The sequence below is a fragment of the Pristis pectinata genome, chromosome 6 (assembly GCF_009764475.1).
Source record: "Pristis pectinata isolate sPriPec2 chromosome 6, sPriPec2.1.pri, whole genome shotgun sequence".
NCBI classification, from domain to species: Eukaryota; Metazoa; Chordata; class Chondrichthyes; order Rhinopristiformes; family Pristidae; genus Pristis; species Pristis pectinata.
Genome location: NC_067410.1, coordinates 22,192,574 through 22,216,572, shown reverse-complemented (window position 1 = coordinate 22,216,572; position 23,999 = coordinate 22,192,574). Strand labels below are relative to the sequence as shown.

Here is a 23,999-nt window from a genome sequence, read left to right as displayed (position 1 = left end):
AAGGTGCAAGGTCACAACAAGATAGATCGTGAGGTCATAGTCCATCTCATTGTACAAGGGAACTGTTCAATAGTCTTATCACAGTGGGGTAGAAGCTGTCCTTAACTCTGGTGGTATGTGCCCTCAGGCACCTGTATCTTCTACCTAATGGGAGAGGAGAGAATGACCCAGGTGGATGGGGTCTTTGATTATGCTGGCTGGTTCACCAAGACAACGAGAGGTAAAGACAGTCCAAGGAGGGGAGGCTGGTGTCCGTGATGCGCTGGGCTGTGTCCACAGCTCTCTGCAGTTTCTTGCAGTCCTGGGCAGAACGGTTGCCGTACAAAGCTGTGATACATCCAGATAGGATGCTTTCTACGGTGCATCAGTAAAAGTTGGTGAGAGTCCAAAAGGGACAAACCAAATTTCTTTAGCCTCCTGAGGAAGTAGAGGCGCTGGTGAGCTTTCCTGGCCGTGGCGTCTACGTGATTTGACCAGGACGGGCTTTGGTGATGTTCACTCCCAGGAACTTGAAGCTGTCAACCCTCTTTACCTCAGCACCATTGATGTAGACAGGTGCATGTACACCGCCCCCTTTCCTGAAGTCAATGACCAGCTCTTTTGTTTTGTTGACATTGAGGGAAAGGTTGTTGTCATGACACCATTCCACTAAGCGCTCTATCTCCTTACTGTACTCCGACTCATCGCTATTTGAGTTACAGCCTGCAATGGTGGTATCATCTGCAAACTTGTAGATGGAGTTAGAGCAGAATCTGGCCACACTGTCATGAGTGTATAGGGAGTAGAGTAGTTAATATCTAACAGTGGGTAAAGTGAGAAAATTAATTAAAATTTAAATTAAACACCTGTGTTTTTAGATAATGACATAATATCCATAGTTAATCTTGCCAAGAGGCACCATGTTGGGGGAGGGTCCAAAGTTGGGTTAATGTGGAGACAAATAGACAGTGTTGCTGAAGAGACTACTATAATCAAACCAGTTTGGGTGAAAACAAGTGAGCTGGCTTCAATGAATAGTAGCATTGTCAAGTGGCTTTGGAAGAAATGTGGTCAGCCACATCTAAGGGTACAGACAAGTTGAGGATTTGTAATGCACCACATTTACAGTCACAGAGGATATAATTAGTAAGTAAGATAATTTTAGTAGATTGAGAGATTTTAAACTAGATTGAAGACTCAGGAGAGATTTTAAACTTGAAATTGCATGAAAGGTTAGCATGGATGAGGGATGTGATAACATGTTTTAAGGACTGTGGAATGTTGAAGTTGGCACATTCTTTGAAAGGGCAACTGCTTTCAGATGGAGAAGGGAGAAAATGTTTTATTCGGGTTTCTAGCTGGTGCCTAAGGAAATGGAATTATTTCCCACATAATTTTATAATTCTACTAAAATACTAAAACACCTTGTTATGTCCAAGTCCATTTATTTATTAATTTGTGTTGCGGGTTTTGCTCACAAGACCAATATTTATTGCTCATACCTCAATATTTATTTCTCATTCCTTGAATTGCAACAGTTCACTTGATGAAACTGAAGAAGTTCCATGGTTTTAACACATTGAGGAAGAAAGAATGATAATACAATTCCAACTTGGAAAAGCATGCAACTTGTTGAGAAGCTTGTGGTAATAGTATCCCTGTGTGCCTGGTCCCCTAGTTGAGGGTTAGATGTTTGGTTGGTGCAGTGGAAGAAACAAGTGAGTTTTAGCAATGTGTCTTGTGCCTATGGTGGTGGAGAAAGTGAATGTTTGACATGGGATGGGGTACTAATCAGGAAAGCTGTTTTCTTCTAGATCTTTTGAGCTTTAGAGTTGTAATCATCAGGCACATGAAGAATTATTCCTGACTTGTTCCTCATGGGTAGTAGGAAGTCTTTGAGGAATCAACAAGTGAATCAGTCATTGTAGAATACTAAGCCTCCGATTTGTCCTTGTAGCCACAGTATCCATGTGGTTGGCACAGTGAAGTTTCTGGTCTCTGATTGCTAAATTGTTGTTAATAATGGATCTAATGGTGTTACATGAAATATTGATAGAGGGTGATTATAATTTCTCCTGATGGATATGTTCATTAACTGGTTCTTGTGGTTTATTTCTTGAAGAACCATGAATGGAACTGAACATTGCACCTGATACTGCATTGTGCATTGCATAGTATAACACACTCTTTAAAATCAGCATTCTATGTTTGTACCTAAAACAGTAAGTGGTATCTGAATTGCTTAACGTACAGTTGAAATACATAGTAAGGAGAATGCAATATATACATTAAGGTGATCAAATGCTAATGCATTGTGCCATCTTTGTTAGTATTGCATACTGGCCGAAGATGGTTTATTATATGTCCAGTTGTGGAGAACAGTACAACAAAAGAGTCAGAATGTGCAGCAGACATTCCTTCAAGTCAACCACTGGCAGCTTCTACCCTGGGTATGATATTAACATTTTATAATTAAGCTTGTACATTTTGAAATGGACATAGCAAAACAAACTTGCTATAAAAACAAAATCCTGGAAATACTCAGCAGGTTGATAAAGGGTCTTTGAACTGAAATGTTAAACTGTTTCTCTTGCCACAGATGCAGCTTGCCCTGTTGAGTATTTCCAATTTTTTTTATTTTAGCTTTCCAGCATCTGCAGTTTTTTTGATTTTTAAAACGAACTTTTAGATTAATCAAGATGCTAAATTGATTTCCTAGGTAAATGTTGCTGATTAAATCTGATTAAATATTTACACACTTTAAATAATTGAACATTTACATTTTGGATGTATGTGTTATTTAATATTAACACATCAACAGCATTTTAAAATTTGCTATCTTTGATATCATGGATTGTGGATTTATATTGACTTATCCTACTTCTATTCAAGTTAATAACTTAGGTTTTAGGAGCAATTGTTCTAAATTAACAACGAATTAAAATTTGCAGAAACTTTTTAAGTACATTTTATATTTTTTTTCAGAAACTGAAAATGCACTTGATGACAAGCAAATGGATTCTTTAGCAACACAAATATCTGGTGCAATGACTTCAGCTGCTGCTAATGACATCTCTGGACATCGCATTGTACCTCCACCTTTAGTCCCAGTGTTGTCTAATATTAGTGTCCCAGCAAATTTGCCTGCTCAAGTAATAATGTCCCCTAGCATTCCTACACTACAACTAGAAACTGAGGATAAATCTAGAAATGAAGTGCAACAGAGCAGTCACCAGGTTCATGCTCCTGTTTGTAATGGATCAAATATTTCATTTCAAAGTCAGGTTGCTGTACGTGAGCATTTAGAACTTCAATCTAAGACTGCTTCTCAGCTGCAGACAGAAGAGCAATCAGATATTGCTTTCAGCCCCCCTTCAGTTGTGGACATGCCTTGCTGTTCAGTTGTTGATTCTCTTCCTATCCAGTCAATATCCATCCAAACAGAACTTTCGCTTCCTACTCAATCTGCAGAACCTAGTCCACTTCACAGCCTTGTCTTGGAGCAACAGCCTGTTATGCAAGCATATGTGCCTGATATCTCTCAACCTGTTTTAATGCAACCTTTCACAAACCAGATGCAATCATCTGTGGCCATTTCTGGAACAGTAAGTAATACATCAAGTTCTCAGCCGCAGAGTCCTGCACAAGTACCTCCAAGTATTAATCAACAGTACCCAGCACAAGCACAGTCCCAGTCGATTACTATGACTGGCATTATTAGCAGTCAGCAACAGCTTTCTCTTGGAGCTGAATCAGATGTGGAAGGGCCACGTAAAATTGAATTCATAGATAATACAATAAAGACATTGGATGAAAAATTACGTACTTTATTATACCAAGAGCCTGGAGGGATTCTTCCAGTTCATCCAGCCGCGGAATCTTCTGAAACTGCTATTACAGGAGATGTGAGTTGCATAGAAGAGCTTTCCTCCGAACCCCTGGGTGAAGTGCTTAATGCTACACTTTCTGTAGCTGTTTCTGTACATGATGTAAAGAATATAGATGCACCTATCCCTTCTGTTTTACCAATTACCCAAGTTCCAGTTATGGGATCGCCACCAAGCTTGCCCAGTCCACCTGCAAATTTACCAGAAGAAACTTCCAGTCAATCTGTTTTGAGAGAGGTTCTGTACCAACATGTGAAAGCACCAGTATTACCTGTGGTTAGAGACCCCACTTTGATTACAAAGATTGGAACATCTGATAATGTAAGTCGTATTTGCTTTCGCTTTGCTAGAAATGTTGTCTTTGGACATGTATTTGGTTTTGAATTTTAAAAATTTAATGTGTATAATAGTGCTACCAAATTGGCATCTCATTTTTGGATACCATTTAGTGTCGGTCCTGGAATGCTTTTCTACACTCCTTGAATCAGGATTGCTCCCACGGCTTGTTGGTAGGGTGAAGGAGATTATTTTGCTGCTTTCAGCAGCCAGTGCCTCAAAAATGCCCAGATTTGAACTACCATGTTTCTGAATATATCCCATTTGGCAAGATTTCTCCTCGTATTAGTTCTATCATCTGATGCAAACTATATCTGGCAGTTAAAATGTACAAACGTGACCAGCTTAGTTGTAGTGCTACCAAACTGTTCTCGGTATAAGGCTTTGTAGGTTCTGCTCAGGGTTCATTCTGTGCCTCTGTTACCCCTGCTGCTTCCTTCAAATAATGGTCAACATGCAGTGTTGATGCATTAATTGAGGGAAGACAATTGAAGGCTTCAAGGGGACTGATGTTGATGTTAACTCCCAGGGCTGTCATTTCCATATATGCTTCTGCAATGCCATCTCTGGTGGGTCCCTCCTGATGAGAAATTGCAGTAGTGAAGTTGGGACCCTGGATATAATTTTTTTAATCTATGAATAGGATTGTGTAGTCTATGGGGCAGATATCTTATTTTAAGCACAAGTCCATAGGTTCAAAGTGCTGCTGTTTTGACGGGGCTGGTATGTGTTTTCATCAGTCCCAAATCAATGCTGAGGGTTCTGCCCAACATTAATAGTATTCTTCATAATGGTTTGATACAACTGAGTAATTTGCTGAGCCATTTCAGAGGTTAAAGTCATTTGCATTTAACAGGGGTCTGGAGTTGCACGTTATATGCATCAAGGGCAGTAGGATTGATTTTTAGCCTTTTATTCCAAATATATTGAACTAAATTAATTCATATTCTCCAATTTCAGTGGAAGGATTTGAACTCCTGTCTCTGAATCATTGATCCTGGATCTAGATTATAAGCAAAATAAAATAACCACCATCTCAATGCTCAACAAGGAATTAAATATACAAGTCAAATGTTTGTTGCAGAACAGGAAGCTGTGATAACTTGGTCCGTGGGCAACCTAGCAGTACCCCTTTGTGTATCAATTCACTGGTTTCTATAATTGCCTTCTCTCCCATTCCACTCCATTGTGAGGTCCATCTAGAAGATTCATCATAAGGAAGCAAGTCATACCACTAGCTGAAAAGGACTTGATTATCCTGCTCAATGTGACTAAGTGCTTGTCACTAGTCGTATTTCCAATTCACAATTTAATTCCTAGCAAGGGGAAAGGAGTTTTCCAGATGCAGCAAAGTTGCTGATTTTGAAGAGATCCATCGTTAAATATTTTTAATGTAGAACAGAGTAGTCATTGTCACTAAATGGGCAAACCATGTTAAATCGTTTATGTATTCCAACCACCTCCAAACAAACAAGAGCAAGGTACCAGCAATCTTATTGTAGTTTGGTATTGCTGGCAGCAGTACTGTTCTCTAATTCACCAAAATGTTATTTCTAGTTATCTATACCCATTATCTAATGGACTTGCACTCTAATTCTTGCAATTTACCAGAATTGTTGTGGAAGGAGTATTTTTATCTGTTCACTTTGGGAGCTGGGTATCACAAACAAGGTCAGCATTTATTGCCTTTGAACTGAGTGGCATGGTAGGCTATTTTGGAGTGCATTTAAAGGCCAAACATAGGCCAGATCAGATAAGGATGGCACACTTGTGCCCTGAAGGACATTATTAAAACAAGTGAATTTTTAGGATGGTTTGTAGTTTTGTGATTATCATTATGATCAAGCTCATAGATTCAAAATTTTTAATCAGATTATGATCAGTTTTTTATTAACTGAATTTAAATTCCACAGCTGCCAAGGTGTGACTTTTAACTGGGGTTCTCCGGGTTGTTAGTCCAGGCCTCTGGATTAGGAATAACAATTGCTCTACCATTAATTCTCCTATTCCATTAAGTTGAACTGCGTTTCACTGTTTTAGAATTTCATGTTATTTCCATGATAGCAACTAAGCTTTTAAGTGATCCCAATGTTATATGGAATACACTTTTGTCTAGTTCCAGACAAAACAAACAAGGCCACAAATGAAATGTGAAATGAAAACAAAATGCTGGAAACGCTCTGATTTCAGGCAGCTTCTATGTAAAGAAAAAGCGTTGATGTTTTGGGTCAATGAGCTTGCATGAGAATTGAAACGGACTGATTGACCTTTGCTTTCAGTATTTAATCAGTGTGGAATCAAAGGATTGCGTAATATCAATGACAAAAATAAAAACTGTTAAAGGGACATTACCCAGATTTATTTATAAAGCTATTTATTGATTAACTTAATAAATATGGCAAATCCTTAAGCCATCAAAAATAAATGTATGAATGGTTTATGCAACATAATCAAAACTAGTAATATTCAAGTAGAATTAAGCTTGAGGAAAAATGCCTAATCATATCACCCAATAAAACCCAGTGTGTTTGTAACCAAGGAATTAATGTTAAATGCTGAGCTTGAAGTATAGGTACTCATTGTAGTTAAATTATTATTGCAAGATCCTTAAAAAAAAGAGCAAATGAACAACTTTTTATTGGTTTGGATTTTGTTTCAAGAATGAGGCTGTCAGAACTTAAACGTTAGTATAAAACAGCATCATCTGCTAACAGCACATACAGTATATAGTATAAGAGTGCAGTCTAATCTACCATGTTACTCAAGCTTTATTACACCTGTGATTCAGTGAAGGTACTATGCTTAGCCACTTGTTATCCTCTAAATGTGTCAGGCAAATGTATGACTTATCCATCCAAGTGTGTGAATGTTTAATTATGTGAATCAGTCTTGGTTGCTGCCCAGCAACCTCTTGCAATGAAAGTTAACATTTTCAACAGATTTCAATTATTGTTGAATTTATAAGTTTAAAATTTGCTTTAATTTTTCTTTCCCTCCCTCTGGGCTAGGGAGAGCCGAACAAAGAGGGGGAGGCAGCAGTTTCCATGTCCAACAAGAGGTGATGAGAGAGACCATAGGATCCGGATGGACTGTCAACACTTGAAGCAACGAGTCCCCAGTTGTGGCCCACACTCACTAGGCCAGCCAATGTCTGCCCTTGGAGGCAGCCAATAAATATTTGTGGTTCACTCTACATTGCTGTGGCTTTGAGATTTAATGTTTCATTGCTGTGGGAATGCCAGTGGTTGACAGGAGTTTGAGCTGATGTCTTTTTAAAAAGTATGGGGGTGAGTTACCTGTGGGTGTTCAGACTCCAGGGTCAAAAGCACTACTACAGCAAATTAACACTCAGTGGGGTGCTGGTAAGTGGGATTACCAGTGTACAGCAGCTGAAAACATAATTAAAGGCAAAAGTGCTTTTTGGTGAAACTTGGGCATTGTGTTTTCTCCAAAAGTTTACTTTATTCATTCTGTACCAAGCATAACTTTACATTCACTTATAACAATTATGATATGACAACATATCCTGACAGGTTATTCTAATTTCATGTACAGTACCTCAACACAGCATTTGTTCAGTGCATAGTGAGCTTAAACTACTTAGAGATGTAGGAATGCTACCCAGCTACAAATTGAAACTTGAGTTCTGTTAACTGATCTTTTTACAGTCTGCAGAACGGTTGGATTAATAGAAATGAAAAAATGCAATCGTTATTTTAATGAAAAAATATTTAATTCAGCCTTTTAAAATCTCCCCACAGTTACTGTCAGAAGGGATGAGATTTTAATATTTAATTTTTGGTGCTAGAGAATTTGAAAGACACAAGTAACCATTCCCATTGCACCTTTAGTAACAGACTTCTATGCCAGCTTAGTTCCTAAGTGCTGCGTGTGTACAGCAAATTTTTGACATTAATTGTATGGTGGATAGCAAAATGCTTTCACATTTGTCGTCTAGCAGAACAGTTGCTCTTCACCTCAAGTTGCTGTACAATTCAAACAAAGAATAGTGAATGCTAATATCTTATTGGACATACTCTGAACATAGAGTATCGTACTTTTAGTTTTTTGACCTATTGAGTTTGTGCTGGTGATCTTTTTTTTTCCTCTTGACTCACCATTCCCTCAATATTCCCGTTTTTTAGAAAACTGTTATTTCCTTTTTAATCATTTGTGTTCTCATTTGACCATAATTTGAGAAAGAAAAAATGCATTCTAACCACCCTCCAAAGCATTTATTTTGCAACCTTCCTATCAACCCTGCAAGTATGCCCACCTTGTATGTGCACTTCTCTCCTCTCTCACTAGTGGGAGTGGTCTGTCGCAATTTACATTATTGTGTACTGAATTCCTTTGTAAGAATAAATGAAGATACCCTGAGCATTTTGTGCTTTTCCACTAGATCATGATATGTTAATTTTCCCAACTTCAATCCATCCTAGGCAACCTTGCATTACAACCATGACAAAATTTGCTTTGGGGAAAAAAATGCTTTGACTGTAAAGCATTTTAGAATATCATGAAGTCTTAAAAGGCATGATATAAATTCAATTCTAATGAAATTAAGTCAATTTGTCCTGAAAATTTGCAACATAGCACCTGCAGAAAGTACTGATGGCTAGCCAGCTGGTCTGTGGATGACCATTGGGCAGATGCAGTGTGTGTGGCGGCACGTTTTGTACTTCTGTTCCCATGTCCTTCAGTGCAGAAGTCAAGAAAGCACTTGAAAGTGCGTATCTGATCTCTTGGTCTGCCCTGGTCTTGCCATTGTTCTAGGGGTAATGGTTAGCGAGTTGAGGGGCCTGACAATTTGCATCTGGCTCTTCAGCTTAAATGGGACTGCTGAACTTCATTGAGGAGATTAATTTCCATATATTTTTGTTTGCATTTCTTCAATGTGTTTTTTTTCATCAATAGCAATATTATGTTTTAGAATTCATATTTTTCTAAAATTTCTGATTTGTGATGTCTCATGGAAGGGCATGCCCACAGAAATACAATTTGGCTGTGGGTCAAGGCTGGCCAGTGACTGAGGTATAGGACTAGATCAGTATGATCCAGTTATTCATCTTAATGTGGAAAATAAATTCACATCCTGATTGCAGATGGCCACTTATGGGGGAAAAGGCTTGTCTGTATCCCAAAGTGCATTTGAAATGTAGGCAAACGGGCTTGCCAATTTGTGCACAGTAAGGACTCTCAAAAATGCAATGAGATAAGTAGATATTTAATCTGTTCTGATGGTGATTTAGGGATAACTGTTAGCTAGGGCATCAAAAGAAATCTGCTCCCCTCTAGTGCTGGAAAGACAATGAATTCTAGAAAGAGGCAGAATAAATAAAATTTTCAGTTTAACAGCGATTCTTCAAATCGTCTTGTGCCGAATGGCAAAAGCTACTTATTGAGGTTTAATATATTCCCCAAAGCACTTTCCAAACCTACAAAATCTACCACCAAGGACAAGGGCAGCAGGTGAATGGGAACAACACGTGCAGGTTCCCCTCCATGCTGATTTCGAAATATATCACTGTTCCTTTGTTGCTGGGTCTAAATCATGGAATTTTCTTCAACAGCACTGCAGGCGTACTTTCACAAGAAGTACTGCTGCAGTGAAAGATGGCGGCTAGCTAACACCTAATAGTAATTGGGGGTAGGCAATGATTGCTGGTGGGCCAGTGATGCTCGGATTCTGGTAAATAAATTAATGACAAAAAGTTTTGGGATGGAGGAAGAAATTGGTGATAATGTACAGTAAAACACTTAAATCATTGTAAATGCAGCAAAAGCAATTAAACCTGGAATGACTTGAATTGATCTCCTCATCTTTTATTATCAAGGCATTTCAGTTGAAATAATTTTTTTTATTATTGTCTTATTTAACTATTTGCTTATCAGTTCATGATGATATATAATTTTGTATTTTACTCAGCAGAATCAAAAGGTTGAGATAAAAGAGTCAACTCAAAGCTATGTACCGCAACAGACAACTGCATCAGCCACAGGGGCATCAATAAGTAGCCAAGGTATATTAATCAAACTTTTATTCATAAGACAAACTTAACATACAAAATTATCAAACAGTTCACAAAAAAAATTAAGGCATTGAACTTTGATCTCTCAATGTTGAATATATCGTCTCAAATGTTGTGTAATATCATGGGTTAACACCTGACTATGTTTCAAATATAATTGGAGAAATGTTGGGAATAGTAAAAACTTATTGTATCTTTTGTATATAAGTATGTTCCAGTATGCTTTGTCAGAGGTGTGGGGAAAAATGCTGATACCAATACAAAAAAAAATGATTAGGAAGGGTGATCAGAATCTTCATGCAAAGGTTGGGTTGAAGGAGCATCCCAAAGAAAGATTGAGGAACAGAGGGGATTCCAGACAATGGAACAAGAAGCACAAGTGGGGGTGGGGGCAAAATTCTTGAACTCAGAGGAATAGAGTTCAGGATAGCGATGGATAGAGCATAGTGGGGCCAAAAGTTTGGTGGTTTAGAGTGGAAGACAATAAATGTGCTTGACTATAAGGATAAGAATTTTATTTGGGACAGTGGGATTCAAAAGGGTCATGGAGGAAGGAAAACATGATGGAAGATGATGGTTAAAGCATTTCACTCCAGTTGTAATAGAAGGTGGCAGTTTCTAGGAAAGCATTGGAATAATCAGGATAGGATGTCACAAAAGTGTTGCTGAGGATCCTGACACGTAGGCAGAATCAGAGATACAGTATATGTGGTTGGAGAGCAGTAGAAATCGTAAGGGGATAAGTGAGAGAAGGTCTCAATTTGATATTGCTAAAGTAAAAGAAGGTGAAATAGCATTAATTGTCACGAAATTCACTGGTAATTTGTAACCCTATGTGAAAGTAATCTGCCTGAAGGACTCAATTAATGCAATGGGATATAAAGGTTAACTAGGCAATGAGATAGCAAGTAAAATATGTGTAGAAGTTTGAAAATATTCACTTCTGCAGGAAGTATAAAAGCTGAATGCTTTTGAAATGTGAATGGTAAATGTTTGTTTTCAATGAAAATCAAAAAAAAAGAAAATGCAGCAGGTCAGGCAGCATTTGTGGAAAAAGAAACAGTTAACTTTTCAGGTCAGATGCTACCTGCCATGCTAATTGTTTCCAACATTCACATGGATATCTATGTTGTACACAAATCACTAAATTAACATGCAGGTTCAGCAAATGATTGGAGAAACAAATGTATGTAACAGTTATTGCAAGGAGTTGAGGCAGCACTAGTAAAACTGCTACCTCTCAGCTCCAAGCTATGTTCAAAACTGACCTCCAGTGCTGCCCTTGTGGAGTTTATTTGTTCTTCTCATGACTGTATGGGTTTCCTCTGGGTGCTCCAGTTTCCTCCCACGTACCAAAGATATGGGTTGGAAGGCTAATTGACCATTGTAAATTCTAACATGTAGATAAGCAAGTGTAGGTAAGTGGTAGAATCTGGAGGGAGGTGATGGGAATGTGGGAAGAATAAAATGGGATTAGTGATCGGATGGGAAGGTATAAAATACTCAATTTATAAGGTAGATGCTGAGATGTTTTGCAGGCTAGCGTATCCAGAATGAAGGATCGTAATCTCTGCAAGATGGTGACTGATTTGGCTTGAAGTAATATTGCAGTTATTTCAATGTCTTTTTATTCTAAGTGGTTTTCTACATAATAAATCATAAGGCAATCTTGCAATATCATCAACATTCCATACAAAGCAAAATATATAGGCAACTGAATTTGAAGGAGCAGATTAGAAATCTAACAATGTGGCTATTATCACTATGAATTAGATGATCACAGCGGTGGGCCTCAAATGTTTCAAGCATTCAGAAAGGATCTTCACAGTTGGCTGCATTCTTTCATTTGGGAAAGTTAAATGGCCACATGTACTTAGCAATCCAAATGCAGTGGGTTGATTATTTATGCATTACCTTAATTCTGAAGTGCTGAAGATGCCAGAAACCTCATAATTTTATAAATGTATTTCAGTTACCATTGCTGACATTACTGGGAAGGAAACAAGTGATACAATGTTTGTAATGTCATCTTCAGTGGATCTTCTTCCAGTGGCAATAGATAAGTTTCAGGTATGTCTCAAACAATTAAGATGTTCTCCATGTTCCTTTGTCAATTGCAATACTTCCCTTTTTGGTTTGCTTTTTCTGCTTTAGTTTTCACTTTTTGCTGTCCATATTTTAGAAGCAAGTATGTGTAATATCAATTTAAGTACTTTTGTGTACTTGGGCTACCAGCATTGGCTATGTTAGTTTATTTGTGGCAGCTCTTATGTTGTATTTATTTCTTGTTCCTCTGTAGTAGCTTTAATATTAATGGTCTTTAATTTAGAGCCATGTATTATTTATAATACTTAAATGGATTTTGATAACATTAATGTTTGAAGTGAAAAGGTTTTCACAATGAAATGTGTTTTTAATTTTGTTCTTTAAAGGCATATAACGTGATTCAAATTCAACAAGGCTGGATGACTTATAACATTGACCCAGGAAGTTTGTATGAGGTGTGCTCTGGAATTTATATTGAGATGATAGCAATAAATTTAGGTCATTAATGGCATTTGAGACCCAGCTTGCTGCCTGTGACTAGCAGTTCTGAAGGAAACTGCTAGTTTTCAGCTAGTTGAACAGAAGTTCTGAATGTAGAGAGACTGTTCCACAAGGAGTTTCTAGGTAGAACACAGTCTTGCTGAGATTCCCCAGTTCTCCACTGGGAAATTTTTTTATTATTCATTCAAGGTTGTGGGCTTCACAGGCTGAGCCAGCATTTAATTTCCCATCCCTAATTGTCCTTGAATGTGGTGGTGAGCTGCCTTGAACCGCTGCAGTCCTTGAGGTATGCGTATACCCACAATGCTGTTAGGGAGAGAGTTCCAGGATTTTGATCTAGCAACTGTGAAGGAACAGTGAAATATTTCCAAGTCAGGATGATGCGTGGCTTGGAGGGCAAATTCCAAGTGGTGCTGTTCCCATGCTTTTGCTTCCTTTGTTCTTCTAGCTGGTAGGGGTCATGGGTTTGGAAGGTGTTGTCTTATGAATCTTGGTGAATTGCTGCAGTACAAACTGCAGATACTGTGTATCAATGGTGGAGTGAATAAATGATTGTGGATGGGGTGCCTATCAAGTAGGCTGTTATGTTCTTGAGTGTCACTGAAGCTGCATTAATCCAGACAAGTGGAGAGTATTCCATCATACTCCTGACTTGAGCTTTGTAGATGGTGAGCAGGCTTTGGGGAGTTGGGAGGGGGGTTTCTCTCCACAGGACTCCTAGCCTCTGACTTGCTCTTGTAGCCACACTGTGTACGTGGCTCCTCCAGTTCAGTTTCTGATCAATTAACCCTGAGGCTATTGATAGTGGGGGATTCAGTGATGGTAATGCCATGGAATGTCAGGGTGATGGTTGGATTTTCTCTTGTTGGATGTCATCAATGCCTGGATGTCAAGGGCAGACTCTTCACCTCTGGAGTTCAACTCTTCTGTCCATGTTTGCACCAAGGCTGTAATGAGGTCAGGAGCAGTATGACTTTGGCAGAGCTCCAGCTGAGCTTCTGAGAGTAGGTTGTTGCTGAGCAAGTCAAGTTTGATAACCCTATCCATCATTTTGCTGTTTATCAAGAATAGACTAATGAGGTGGTAGTTAGTTGGGTTGGACTTGTCCTGCTTGTGGACAGGACATACCTGGGCAATTTTCCACCTTGTCGGCTAGATGCCAGTGTTGCAGCTGGATTGAAACAGCTTGGCCAAGGGTGTGGCAAGTTCTGGAGCACAAGTCAGTACTATTTCTGGAATGTTGTCTGGGCCCATAGCCTTTGCTGTATCCAGTGCCACTCAGTTCCAATAACTGGTTAGACCTGACATAGGATTAGTGACCCTTTTCATTTCATGTTCACAGTCTAAGAAATTGGGAAGGTAAGTTATTTCTAATTTTTGTTCTAGTTTGATATTTCTTGATGATTTCTAAGTGTTGATTAGGTTCTTAATGAACTATATTTTTTGTTTTAATTATTTACAATAATTCTTACAATTTTTATGGTTCTGAAGGTCAAAGTTCAAAATTTAAAATTGCACAGCTTTTTTAAAGTTCAAAGCTCTACCCTTGTCTTTACCTTCAGTCATTTCCTTTCCGGGACCTCAGCACTAGACCTGAAATTTGGTTTGCTGTCTTCACTATGCCATCCGAATTCTAGGTGCAAAGGGCTAGCATGTGTAGTATTTAGCTTGGAATTTTTTCATTAGCTTTTAATGTGAACTGCATAAATCACAGGTTGAAAATAGTTGGGTCAGATGCTTGTCTGTACAGCTGATCAGTGGGAGATTGAAAATGGGAGATTTCAGTGTACAAGACTGAAATCTCCCATTTTCAATCCAGCCTGAAAAAGTTGAAGTAAATAATTGATTTCCTTTTAACAAAGGGAAGCACTTCATCTAAAGAAGTGAAGAGCATGCACCCATGTGAGGCACACAAGTGCATGACAGGGAGAGAAAATGGGATGGAACTTCTGGAAGGAGAGCAAATGCAATTAGGTTTTATGTTGGGATCACTGTCCATAATTCCTACTTGCTCCGGCCGTTTGCTGAGGGCTAAACTTTTTGAACCTTACCTAGAGTTTAGGTGGCGAAGTTCAGAGAAGCAACTGGGTCTCAGGAGGTCAAACACTGAGGGCCCCATCTGTGGGAAGCCAATGATGGAAGGTAAAGCTGGGGCTAAAGTTTGATTTTTGTCAAAGCTGGGTGACTGAGTTTTTAAAGACTTTCGGAGACAGAAGTTATAACTTAGTTCATTTAAAAAAAACTGCTGGGCAATAAAGTACTGGAGAAAGAATGAACTTGCCTTCAATGGGAAAATAATCAAAAACAGAAGGAAATGGTTTCTCATATTAAAAGACAAAATGAAAATATCTGTTAGCAGTGGGCACTACATATCAGATGTGCTTCTCCGGTAAAGTAAACTTCATTATAAGGATTGATCCTTAAGCAAGGGTCTGTCCATCTTCCAAATAAAATTGTCAATTTTAATCAACTTAAGGCCCATACAAATTAAAATAAGGGTCTCTTGTATTCCCAGTGGGATTAGCTATTTTATTACTAGCATCTTGCGGAGGAAAAGGGAAAACAGCTGCATATAAAACAGGCTACTGAGAATTGCATGGGGAGACGAGCAAGATTGCAGGTGCTGGAAATCTGGAGCAACACAACATACTGGCAGAACTCAGTGGGTTGGCAGCATCCATGGAGGGAAATGGACAGTTAACATTTTGGGCCGAGACCCAAGAGCCTGAGTTCCTCCAGCATTTTGTGTGTTGCACCAAGAATTGCATGTTGACTTGTATTTCCACAGAACTGCACAAATTACCTATGTCAGAAACCTGGTCTTGGAAGAACTTGCTAAGTTATAACTTTCTTTTTCTTTCAGGTTGTTCCATCATCTCAGGATACTGGTAACAGAATTGAGTATTATGCAAAAAGTGAAACAAAACAAATCAAAGAACAGGATTCACTAAAAGGACATTTATTAAGTACATCATTAGCAAATGGTGAAAGTGATCAAAAAACAGACATCTTATCTATTAGAAGAATCAACACAATTGGCAGATTTTCAGTTATTAGTACAAAAGATGAAGTAACTTTAAAATATCCTCGTCTTAATAGATATTCTGCACCTCCTGAATTATATACAAAGGAATCCCTTACTAGTCCCGATTCAAAGCCTTTGGTTGCTCGAACTCAAACATCAGTTCCCATGGAAGTTAAGCTTCGGAGTCGCCTCTCTTCAGATTCTGATGAGTCATTCAGTGTAAAACCAAAAGTTGTTCAAAAGTCGCTTATTTGCAATCAGACAACCGCAGATGGGGAGTTCTCTTTACCAGGAGAATCAAGTGCTTTGAAGAATGATGATAAGCAGGTACCTGAACCTGCAGTTGGCCAAACAGCAGCAGCTCCTCCAACCATAACCATTAATTCTGCATCTCCTTCCCAGTCATCTTACATGAGCAGTGACAATGATTCTGAGTTTGAAGATGCTGATATGAAAAAAGAGCTACAGACTCTACGAGAAAAGTGGGTTTGTTCATACTTGTGTTCCAGTACAAATTAACTTTGATTTGTTAAATTATTGGTTTGAATGCTATGTTAGCACAGTTTTTTAATTTTTTGGGATCTGGGCACCACTGAAAAGGCCAGCATTTATTACCCATTCTTAATTGCCTTGAAGGTGGTGGTAAGTCAGTCTTGAGCTGCTGCAGGCCTTCTGGGCAGGGTAGTGAGTTTCTGGATTTGGACTGGCAAAAATGAAGGAACAGCGATTTATTGATAAATCAGGATGGTATGCCACTTGTAGGGAGTCGTGGTGTTCCCATGTGCCTGCTGCCCATGCACTTGATTGGAGAAGCTGCAGGTTTGGGAGGTACTGACAGAGGAACTAAGACAAGTAATTGCAGTGCATTTTGTAAATGATATTCACCGTGCACCCATGGTGGAGGGCATGAATGTACAGGATGGTTGAAGGGCTGCTAATTAAGTGGCTGCTTTGACCTTGATGTCAAGTTTCTTGAGAGCTTTTGGAAGTACATTCATCCAGGTGAGCTGTATTCCAATATAATGCCTTGAAGATGGTGGAAAGACAGTGTAATGAAATCCTTTTATTTAGACAATTATCATGATAAATTGAAGAACAAATTGTTTTTTGTATTGTGCATAGATTAATATGCCATCATTTTGTTGGATACAAGTGCACAAATTTATACTGATTTATTTTGAACAGTTATGTAATAAATTTCCCTTTAGTTAAATTCAGATGTTAGGGTAGAGTTACTGCATTTTTTATACATCTGTGGCAATTATATAACTTTTCTGCATTGGAATCTTAATGTACATTTTAACACCTCTTTAGACACATGAAAGAGATCTCAGAACTTCAAGTTCATCAAAGGCATGAGATTGAGGAATTGTACAGACGTTTGGGAAAACCTTTACCGACAGCTTTAGGATTCTTGCAAGCTGTACCACCTACAGGCCGACGACGAAGAGCCAGTAAGAACAAACTAAAAGCTGGCCGGCTACTTAATCCATTAGTGCAGTCACTAAAGAATGCAGCTTCCAATACAAGTAAGTGTGCCAATTTAAACAACTCATCACCTATATTTGAATAGATCATCAAAAATATCAGGATGAATAATTACAAATAGAGATGCAGGTTTGATCCAAGAGCCATAAATGCTGTGGTTCATGTAAACCAAAGTAAGAAATGAAAATTTTCTGAAGTGCTTGATATTTAAAACATAAGAACCTAAGTAACAGAGTCTGGACTAGGTTATGTAGCTATTCAAGCCTTCTCTGCAACTCTAAGATTATGGTTGATTGTGATCCTGGCTTCAGCTCCGCTCATTTGTAACCTTTGTTCCCCTATGAAGTAAAAATCTGTCTGCTTCAAACTTGTTCAGTGATTCATGCTTCACAGTCCTCTGGTGCAGGGATTTCAAAACACTCAGGTGATACTCTTTCTCATCCCCAGCTTAAATGTGTGACCCTTTAAGCTAAGTAAGGGGCAACATGAAATAGAGTAGGAGTGGGTAGCCTTAATAAAGGAATCAAATAACAGCAGTTATGAGAAATTATCTTGGCTCAGAAGAATGGAAAATAGCAAGAAGCAAAAATTGCTGGGGTAGTTAACAGTCTAACATTAATTACACTGAATGTTAAAGCAAAAAATTATAAAGCTGATGTGGGGGTACTGCAAGAAAAAGGCAAATTTTATGTTCACTTTAATGGTAAGGGCTTTGGAAATGAGTTTTTTTGCAGATCTGGGTGTCCATGCTCAAGGATAAATGTATCTTAATAGCAGTGCAGTGGAGATTTTGCAGATTAACTCCTGGGATGTAGGGATTGTCCAACACATGTTAGTTTAAAGGAATGAGAGGATGAAATACAAAACAATTAAAGGATTGACAGGGTGAATGCGGAGATCCTTCCCTGACTAGAAAGTGTAGAACAAGACTGAAGGCTGGGATCAGTACATGACATGTAAATTGATGGTGTTATGAATAGTGAGGAAGGTTGTCTAAAGCTACAGCAGGATATAGATCAGTTGGAAAGTGAGATGGAATTTAATCCTGACAAGTGTGAGGTGATGATGCATTTTGGGAAGGCCATAAGACATAAGAGCAGAATTAGGTCATTCGGCCATTGAGTCTGCTCTGCCATTCGATCATGGCTAATTTATTTTTTCCCCCTCAATCCCATTCTCCTGTGTTCTCCCTGAAACCTTTGACGCCCTTGCTAATCAAGAACCTAAGCTTTAACTATACCCAATGACTTGGCCTCCACAGCTGTCTGTGGCAATGAATTCCACAGATTCACTACCCTCTGGCTAAAGAAATTCCTCCTCATCTCTGTTCTAAAGTGACGTCCTTCTATTCTGAGGCTGTGCCCTCTGGTCCTAGACTCTCCCACTACTGGAAACCATCCTCTCTGCATCCACTCTATCCAGGCCTTTCAATATTTGGTAAGTTTCAATGAGACCCCCACGCCCCCAGTCATTCTAGACTCCAGCGAGTACAGGTCTGGAGCCATCAAATGCTCCTCTTATTTTAACCCTTTCATCCCTGATATCATTCTCGTAAACTTCCTCTGGACCCACTCCAACACCAGCACATCCTTAGATGCAGACCCAAAACTGCTCTTAGTACTCCCAATGTGGTCTGACCAATGCCTTAAAGCCTCAGTATTACATCCTTTTATATTCTAGTCCTCTTGAAATGAATGCTAACATTGTATTTGCCCTCATCACCACCAACTCCAACCTGCAAGCTAACCTTTCAGGAATCCTGCACTAGGACTCCCAAGTCCCTTTGCACCTCTGATTTTTGAATTAGCTCCCCTTTTAGAAAATAGTCTACACCTTTTATTCCTTCTACCAAAGTGCATGACCATACATTTCCCTACACTGTATTCCATCTGCCACTTATTTGCCCATTTTCCCAACCTGTCCAAGTCCCTCCACAGACTCCCTGCTTCCTCAACACTGCCTGTCCTTCCACCTATCTTTGCATCATCCACAAACTTGACCACAAAGCCATCAATTCCATCATCCAGATCATTAACATATACTGTGAAAAGTAGTGGACCCAACACCAACCCTCGAGGAACACCACCAGTCACGGGCAGCCAACCAGGAGAGACCCCCTTTACTCCCACTCTGCCAGTCAGCCAATCTTCTATCTATGCTAGTACCTTTCCTGTAATACCATGGGCTCCTATCTTTTTTAGCAGCCTCATGTGTGGCACCTTGTCCAAGGCCTTCTGAAAATCCACCGACTCTCTTGTCTATCCTGCCTGTTACTTCCTCAAAGAATTCCAACAGATTTGTCAGGCAAGATTTCCCCTTAAGGAAACCATGCTGCCGTCGGCCTATTTTATCATGAGCTTCCACATACCCCAAAACCTAATCCTTAGTAATGGACACTAAAATCTTACCACTGAAATTAGGCTAACTGTCCTGTCTTTTGCCTCCCTACCTTTTTTTAAAGAGTGGAGTGACATTTGTAATTTTCCAGTCCTCTGGAACCATTCCTGAATGTAGTGATTCTCAGAAGATCACTACTAATGCCTCCACAATCTATTCAGCTACCTCTTTCAGAAGGCTGGGGTATATTCCATCCGGTCTAGGTGACTGATTCACCTTAAGACCCTTCAGCTTACCAAGCACCTTCTCCTTAGTAATAGCGACTACACTCACTTCTGCCCCTGACTCTCTTGAATTTCTGGCATGTTGCTGGTATCTTCTAGTGCAGACTGACGTAAAATAATTATTCAATTCATCTGCCATTTCTTCGTTCCCCATTACTACTATTCCAGCATCATTTTCCAGTGGTCCGACATATATTCTTGCCTCTCTTTTACTCTTTATATATTTGAAAAAAACTTTTGGTATCCTCTTCTGTATTGTTGGCTAGCTTACCTTCATATTTCATCTTTTTGCCTCTTGTTGCTTTTTTAGATGCCTTCTGTTGGTTTTTAAAAGCTTCCCAATCCTCTAGCTTCCTGCTAATTTTTGCAATATTGTATACCCTCTCTTTTGCTTTTATGCTGTCTTTGACTTGTCAGCCATGGTTGCCTTATTCTCCCTTTTAGAATGCTGCTGCTGCTTTAGGATGAACTGATCCTGCATCTTCTGAATTACTCCCAGAAACTCCTGCCGTTGCTGCTCTACTGTCATCCCTGCTGGGGTCCCCTTCCAATCAACTTTGGCCAGCTCCTCTTTCATGCCTCTGTAGTTACCTTTACTGAATTGTAATACCAATGCATCTGATTTTAGCTTCTCCCTCTCAAACTGGGGGTAGAAAATATTCAGTAAATGGTAGGGCACTGAGGAATGTTGATGAACATAGATCTTTAGGTCCAAATCCATAGTTTCATGGAAGTGACAACATTTGGGTAGATAGGGTGGTTAGGGAGGCATATGGCATGCCTGCCTTCATAGTTTGGGACATAGAACATAAAACGTTATGGTTCTATTATGTTGCAACTTTATGAAACACTAATTAGACAGTACTTAGAATATTGTGTGCAATTCTGGTTGCCACACCATAGGAAAGATGATTGCACTGGAGAGAGTGCAGAGGAGATTCACCAGCACGTTGCCTTGTTTGGAGGACTTTAGTTACGGGGAGAGATTGGATAGGCTGGGCTTGTTTTCTCAGGAATGAAGGAGGCTGAGGGGTGACCTGAGAGGTTATGAAAAATTATGAAAGGCATAGATAGAATAGGATAGAATCTTTTTCCCATTGTACAGGTATCAAAAACTATGCTCTATTATAGTTTTAAGGTGAGTGATAGGAGGTTGAGGATCTGAGGAAATTTTTTTCCACAGTGGTTGATATTTGGAACATGCTGCCAGAAGAGGTGATAGTAATTGTATCAGATTCTATGTTTAAGAGGCATTTGGACAGGCACTTAAATAGGCAAGCATTGGATGAGATGGTTTTAATGCAGGCAAATGGTATTAATGTTGCTGGGCAAAAAAGTCATCATGGACGTGGTGGCAACTCCATGATTCCTGAATGTTAAGGGAATCGTTGAACGTGGTAAGAATGTAGAATAATATAAAGGGCCAGGCATGGCAAAGGGTTGTAGAGCGATGTTTGAGGTGGCATGCTTCTTGTGTCCTTTTTTAAGAAAAAAGAATTGTAACTTTTCAATGCACCAAAAACCCTGTTTCGGTGAACCTGGCAATGTATCAAATCTGGTATAAAATCTAATTGCTTCTTAAGGAGTCATCTTTAGTTGAACACCAGATGGATTAAAATGCATTTCTCTTGTGATTTAATCTTAATGTACTGGCTTTGCAGTTAGCTTATTTAAAGCATTGACCAGTTCTCCCTCAGTGCTCTTTTCTGTTATAGGTATTCAAACAAATAGTTGTACTGCTTCTAAACATCAAGATGCCCCTTGTAGTTCTGATACGCTTGAAGCTACTCCATCAGAGGCTGTGCAGACACAACAGCCGTGCTCTATCAAGTCCTCCTTATCCTCTGATGATTATCAAGGCTTTATTAATGAAATGGCAGGTGCTTCACAAGGAGATATTGCACAAGGTAACTGCACAAACAGTTTATTAAATATATTATACAATAGGCAGAAGTTTTGGTTAAAGAATAACCTATTAGATTCCAACATGATGTACAAAATTAAAGACCAATTCTTGCCATTTTTAAATGTTGGGATGTCTTCCTTGAGAAATGGAATCGTAATATATTCTTCCAAATTTGTAAGTGGTTTCATCAGTGGTAGATGGTATTTAAAATGATCAAATACCACAGAAGTTGAACAAAGTCAAAGTAACACTGATTTGAATGCTTTAGTAGTTTTGACACTCATCACATTCTATTGCTAAGAAGCAGCAATCAGTACAGCAAATTGAATGGTGAATGATATAACCACAAGATAAATGAACCCTGGAGGAAACTGAAAAGAGCCAGATGTTTCATGCATAGCATCAGGGAAATAAATTATGAGAAATGATCTGAGAAATGTGCTTTTCTGCCTTGAAAGAGGGTTTCTGAAGGATAAATAAAATGAAAGAGTATGGGGAAAATATATATAATATATATACATATATATATGTACACATACACATATACATATACACACACAGAACTAATAAGGGAACATGGTCTGTAATTGGTTAGAGGGAAATTTAGCACTCATCTGGAAGTTCTCATTAGCTCTACACCTGAAATTGAACTTGCTGGTGGAGCACTGGTGGCGAAAACCCTGAAATCATCAAATAAAGGACGTAATTACAGTACAATTGAAAGGATTTTCTGGATGCATCAAGATGAGATTGTTCATGTATGTGATCTTTCTCATTAATTCAGCATTACCTTTGGTCCAGTGGTGTAAATTTGGATTACAGATGTGTGATTTCAATCCAAGGTTAGACTAGAGAAGCTGGGGTAATTCTGGAAGGAAAGAAGGTTGAGAAGAAATTTGATAGAGGTGAACAAGATCAGGAGGGGCTTTGATGGCTTCTCATTTTTACCCTGTTCTCATTAGATGTTTCTAGAGCCAATGTGATGAACATAAGACACAGGGAGAATGCAGGGAGACTTAGCCAGGGAGCTGTCAAGATCTAGAACACAACCTGCAAGGGTGGTGGAAACTGTCAATCAGGGCTCTTTTTAAAAAAAAGGGAACTGTATATCAATGAGGGAAAATAAGAGCGGAGTATGGGACTGAATGGATTGTTTATAAGAAGCTAGCATGGACAGTGGACTAAATGAATAAATGGCCTCCTTGTGCTGCAAGTGATTGTATGATTATTATAGTGAAGGCAGCAGCATGTCTACCATCTAGCTGCTCAATAATGCCAGAGCGAGGCATCCAGAGGATCTTAGAGTGAGTGAGGATGGAAACAGGCCCTTCAGTCCACCAAGTTCATGCTGTGACCATAAAGTACTCGGATAGACTAATCCTACGTGAATTCCTTTTCCCCACATTCTCATCAACTCTCTACAGATTTACCACTCCATCTACAGGTGAGGGGCAGATTACTGCAGCCAATTAACCTGTGAACCTGGAGGTCTTTTGGCTATAGGAGGAAACCAAAGCACCCAAAGGAAACCCATGCACATGCAAACTCTATACACCATTAGAAGTCATGATTGAATGCGACCAATATTACTCTGTTGGAGCATATCTGTTTTCTTCATTCCACAGTTGACATACTTGACTGGCCCATGCTTGCTTCCTCTTCATCCATTAAATGTATATAATAATAAAACAAGCAATCTCTATTTTCTAAGACTCCTCTGAGAAATAGTATTTTTAATCTTCCAAAGAATTAAATTGTCTGTGAATACAGCTACAGATGTGCTCAATGCTTCATTTTACTTGAAATTGCTTTTTTAAAAAAAACTTTAAAACTATTGTTAGTAAAATACATGCTTTACTGACATTTCTAACTCTATAGCTGAAATCTATGCATTATTGCAACAGAACCAGCAGAGAATCTTTTCTACTTTTTGATATTTGTTATACTATGACACATGACCTTGTTTTTACTTATTATACCTCCCATCAAGACACAGGTTGACAGTTGGTAGAGGGTAGAATTAAACTTCCTGTTAACCTCTTGAAAGAAAATGGGATACATTTTTAATGAAGATGAAGGGTTTTGACCCAAAACATCTAATCTCCATTTCCCTCCATAAATGCTGCCTGACCTGCTGAGTTCCTCCAGTAGTCCTTTTTTTGCTCCAGATTCAGCATC

General features: G+C 38.9%; 1 protein-coding gene across 8 annotated transcripts in view; it reads left to right on the top strand.

The window, feature by feature from the left end:
• The window catches only part of wnk2 (WNK lysine deficient protein kinase 2), a 148,581-nt gene that overhangs the window by 99,424 nt on the left and 25,158 nt on the right, over positions 1-23,999 (top strand). For 5 of the 8 annotated variants that reach the window (XM_052018418.1, XM_052018416.1, XM_052018421.1 and 2 more), the window contains 7 exons: positions 2,310-2,429; positions 2,965-4,187; positions 10,132-10,225; positions 12,207-12,304; positions 15,645-16,288; positions 17,121-17,335; positions 21,631-21,822. In XM_052018418.1, the coding sequence (XP_051874378.1) occupies positions 2,310-2,429; positions 2,965-4,187; positions 10,132-10,225; positions 12,207-12,304; positions 15,645-16,288; positions 17,121-17,335; positions 21,631-21,822 (2,586 nt within the window). The remainder of the gene's footprint in view (positions 1-2,309; positions 2,430-2,964; positions 4,188-10,131; positions 10,226-12,206; positions 12,305-15,644; positions 16,289-17,120; positions 17,336-21,630; positions 21,823-23,999) is intronic. The other 3 variants (XM_052018422.1, XM_052018417.1, XM_052018415.1) reach the window with 1 other exon arrangement.